Raw genomic sequence first — 3528 nt, 5'->3', positions numbered from 1 at the left:
TTCTTTTTTCTTTTTAAAAAATCATATTTATGTATGCTATATTGAAATTTGCGTTAAAAGTATTATGTTAATTTTTTTGTTTTGAATTTATAACTTATGTTATATTTTCAGTTTCATTTGTTTTAGTAATATTGAATTCACATTGCAAGTTATTTTTTAATTAGACATGATAGATTATCTTTTTGTCAAACATTTTAATAATTTATGACATTTTATTTATATATTAATCTTTTTATCAAACATGCATTTCACAATGTTAGTAGATACTTCATACTTTTAGTTTTTATGATCAATTCAATTGAAATATATTAATTTGAAAAAATATAAATCAATTAGTTTTTCATAATATTAGTTAAGAACGCATGTTTATTAATTAATATATTTTCAAAAAAATAATATATATCTTAAATATTTAATTTAATATCATTTATATAGTTTCTTATTTGTCTAGTATAAATTTTAAATAATTAATTTATATTTTTTAAAATTTAATATAATATTATAATTGCAATTGTGTATCCAAACAAAACATGTGTAATTATACTGTGGCATCCAAACAAGACATGGGTAATTACATTGTGGCAACCAAACATGTCGGTGTAATTACTAGGCTGATAATTACAACTCTAGTAATTATACCAATTCCAATTACCAGGCGACTTTCCAAACAAACCCATAATGAAATGATTTACAATCACACAAATTTATATCATTAATTTTGGACCATAAATTTTAAAGTCTCCCTTTCTTTCTTAAGCTTCGTATCGAATCAAACTATCTCACATAAAATAGGACAGAGGGAGTGGAGTATGTATTAGAAAAAGTGATGAGTTGAATAAAAAGTTACCTGAAACCCGATCGTAGACATCGGCAGCGGATTCTCCATGGGGAAAGCGGTAGAAGAACTTGCCATATCTCTCTCGTTCGTTCTTATACTCCTCCATCTTCTCTGTATTCTGAAATTTAGCATAGTCCATTTCTCTTAACCTGCATTCTTCTCTTACCCCAATGATTTCGTTGCTAGAAAACGATTCACTTATCTCTTTCAATGTCTCACGAGTGCGCAAGAATGGAGATACATAAAAATAAACTTTGCAGTTTCCAACCACGCTTCGGATAACCTCTCCAGCATTTTTGGCTTGCTGTTTGCCTTTCTCTGTAAGTTGCACTTTATGATCAGGTACGGCGGTGTACACATTTTTGTCTTCGTTACCTTCACTTTCACCATGGCGCACCAGTATGATCCTCTTCGGCCATCGCCTCTCTTTACTTCTGTTATTGCTATTGTTGTTTCCCATTTGTCTTGCTCAAACTTCAACCTCCATTCATCTATTTATTATACATGTTGTANTTCTCTAAACCTAATGATGATGACCAACATATATACGTGCTCTATCATTACAATTTTGGTTTATTGAAAGGAAAAACACATGGGCTTAGGCATAAATAATTAATTAGCGACCATTATAGCTGTAGCATGCTGTGTTTTTTGTTATTCAAAGGAACAACAGTTGACCGTGCCATAATAAACAATGGACCTGCCGAAAACATGGAAACTTATATTAATATTGGTCATACCTGCCCGCTCTCATATTATATATCATATATCATATATCATAGGTTCATAATACATAAACATCTCATACGATTGTGTTCTCTAATTTTGAATGTGTATAAGTGAACACGTAAATTTATATAAAATTAAATAAGTAAATTAACAGAGGCGTATTTAGAGGGGGTTATGTGGATCCACGTGAACTCATGCTCCCCTCTCTAGATCATACATAGTAGTGTTATATTTTTCAAAAAATATTTACATATAGAAATGTGAACTAACATTAAAACTCGCATATAATAATATGGTGTTGATTGGGGAGGTGCACCTCTCTAAGCAAAGATAGAAATATAAATCTTATATACCTATCTTATTTTTTTTAGTAATACTCCTCCAAGTGATTATCGGTAACACTTTTGGCATTTCAATTAATTTTTCTTTTGTTTTATTGCTTTAATTTTTCAAAATTTTTCAAATGTGTTACTGGAAATTCCTACAAAAAATATAGCATTGTAAAATTTTTTATTAATTAAATCAAATGTGTATATTTAAATTTTAAACTATTAGTATTAAATATGTTAGACCTATAATTTTTAAAATTTAACGTTCAGTGTTAAGAACGTAAAGGTTAAATCGATCAAATTTATATCCTAGATGCATCTTTTCGTAATAGTGCACTCATCCTTCCGAAATCCTGGATTCGCTTCTGGTTGTAAACAAATGTATCATTTGTTGCATAACACACATAGAACACTATGTAGGATGTGAATTACCACATAAGGCATTACGTAGAACACATGTGTCTACTTATTTAACTCTATACAAAGTTAAGTGTATGTGTGAAGACACTCAAAATTGAAGGACATATATATCAAATGAGGACAATCTAAATGACACATTTATGTATTATATTAAGCAAATCTCGCTTGTACAAGCCTATTTATGTTTTTTTTTCCTGTAGGTAATAATTGGGAAGAGATGGTAAATTAGCCCCTCATTGGTAAAAGTGGTTTTAATCCCTTGGTTTAGAACTTGAATTATGTCATTAAACTTTGTGAAATGGTCCAACTTTGCTGGTCAATAATTGAGATGAAATATACCCCTACCTTAAAATATGATTCAATATTTCCTTATTTACTGATCGCACTAAAAAGTGAAATTAGCTACCTAGCCCATTGCTATTTCGCTAGTAGATAACATAAATTTATCGCTCATTCATCGTTCAATAGGATTAATGACGAATTTTCTTGTTTAGCTATAAAATTTGCATGTTGCTTAATCTTGTTTTTAGGTAGTACTAGTTTTACGCACTTGCGTTGCACGTGAATATGAAACCGTGCACTACACTATTTTTAAAAACAAAGTGAATATTATTTAATAAAAATATTAACTAAACAATTATAAAATGAATGATAAAGTATAAGTTCCTATGAATAGTGGATGTAAATTTTCTTATGATTACTAATGAAAGATAGTCACTCTTAAAATATCTTAGTTACACCTCTTAAATATATTTTCTCCTCCCTTTCCCATAGTGCATTACTTAGTTATTATTATATTGTTGGAGTTCTTATTTTTAATATAATATAATATAAATAAATACTGACATAAAATATTGAAGATATGTTAAATTGAATGTTTTTAGTTGGAGTATTATATATTAATTTAACATTCATGTGAGGGAGTGTTCTAATTTCACTGAACTTTGAGAATATTGTTAACGTCTGTAAATCAACTTTGAGTTTTTAAGAAGAGAAGAGTTAAAAATATTAAAAAATCATAGTTCAAAAATGTGAGGAAACCCTTCCATAGTTAACAAAGTGTTGTATGAGCATGTGCATATTTTTTCTTCTCACAAAAATTACAACCCTCCGAAAAGGTCACAACTCATCAAAAAAGTCACAAATCTTTGGAAAAGTCATAACCATTCAATGTGAATTGGTGTTGTAACGACCCGGAAAATGATAGAGTGA

The 3528-nt window shown here is 29.1% G+C and overlaps 1 protein-coding gene across 1 annotated transcript; it reads right to left on the bottom strand.

The window, feature by feature from the left end:
- Nucleotides 1–847: 847 nt before the first annotated feature.
- Nucleotides 848–1344, bottom strand: LOC125853181 (phosphoglycerate mutase-like protein AT74H; the record flags this gene model as incomplete). The annotated part of the gene is made up of 1 exon (XM_049532849.1): nucleotides 848–1344. A coding segment is annotated over exon 1 (451 nt), but the record flags the coding sequence as incomplete, so codon positions are not given.
- Nucleotides 1345–3528: the final 2184 nt, after the last annotated feature.

Source organism: Solanum stenotomum, unplaced genomic scaffold, assembly GCF_019186545.1.
Source record: "Solanum stenotomum isolate F172 unplaced genomic scaffold, ASM1918654v1 scaffold9876, whole genome shotgun sequence".
Taxonomy (NCBI): domain Eukaryota; kingdom Viridiplantae; phylum Streptophyta; class Magnoliopsida; order Solanales; family Solanaceae; genus Solanum; species Solanum stenotomum.
The sequence above is the reverse complement of the archived record's forward strand: the minus strand, read 5'-3'. Positions and strand labels throughout refer to the sequence as shown.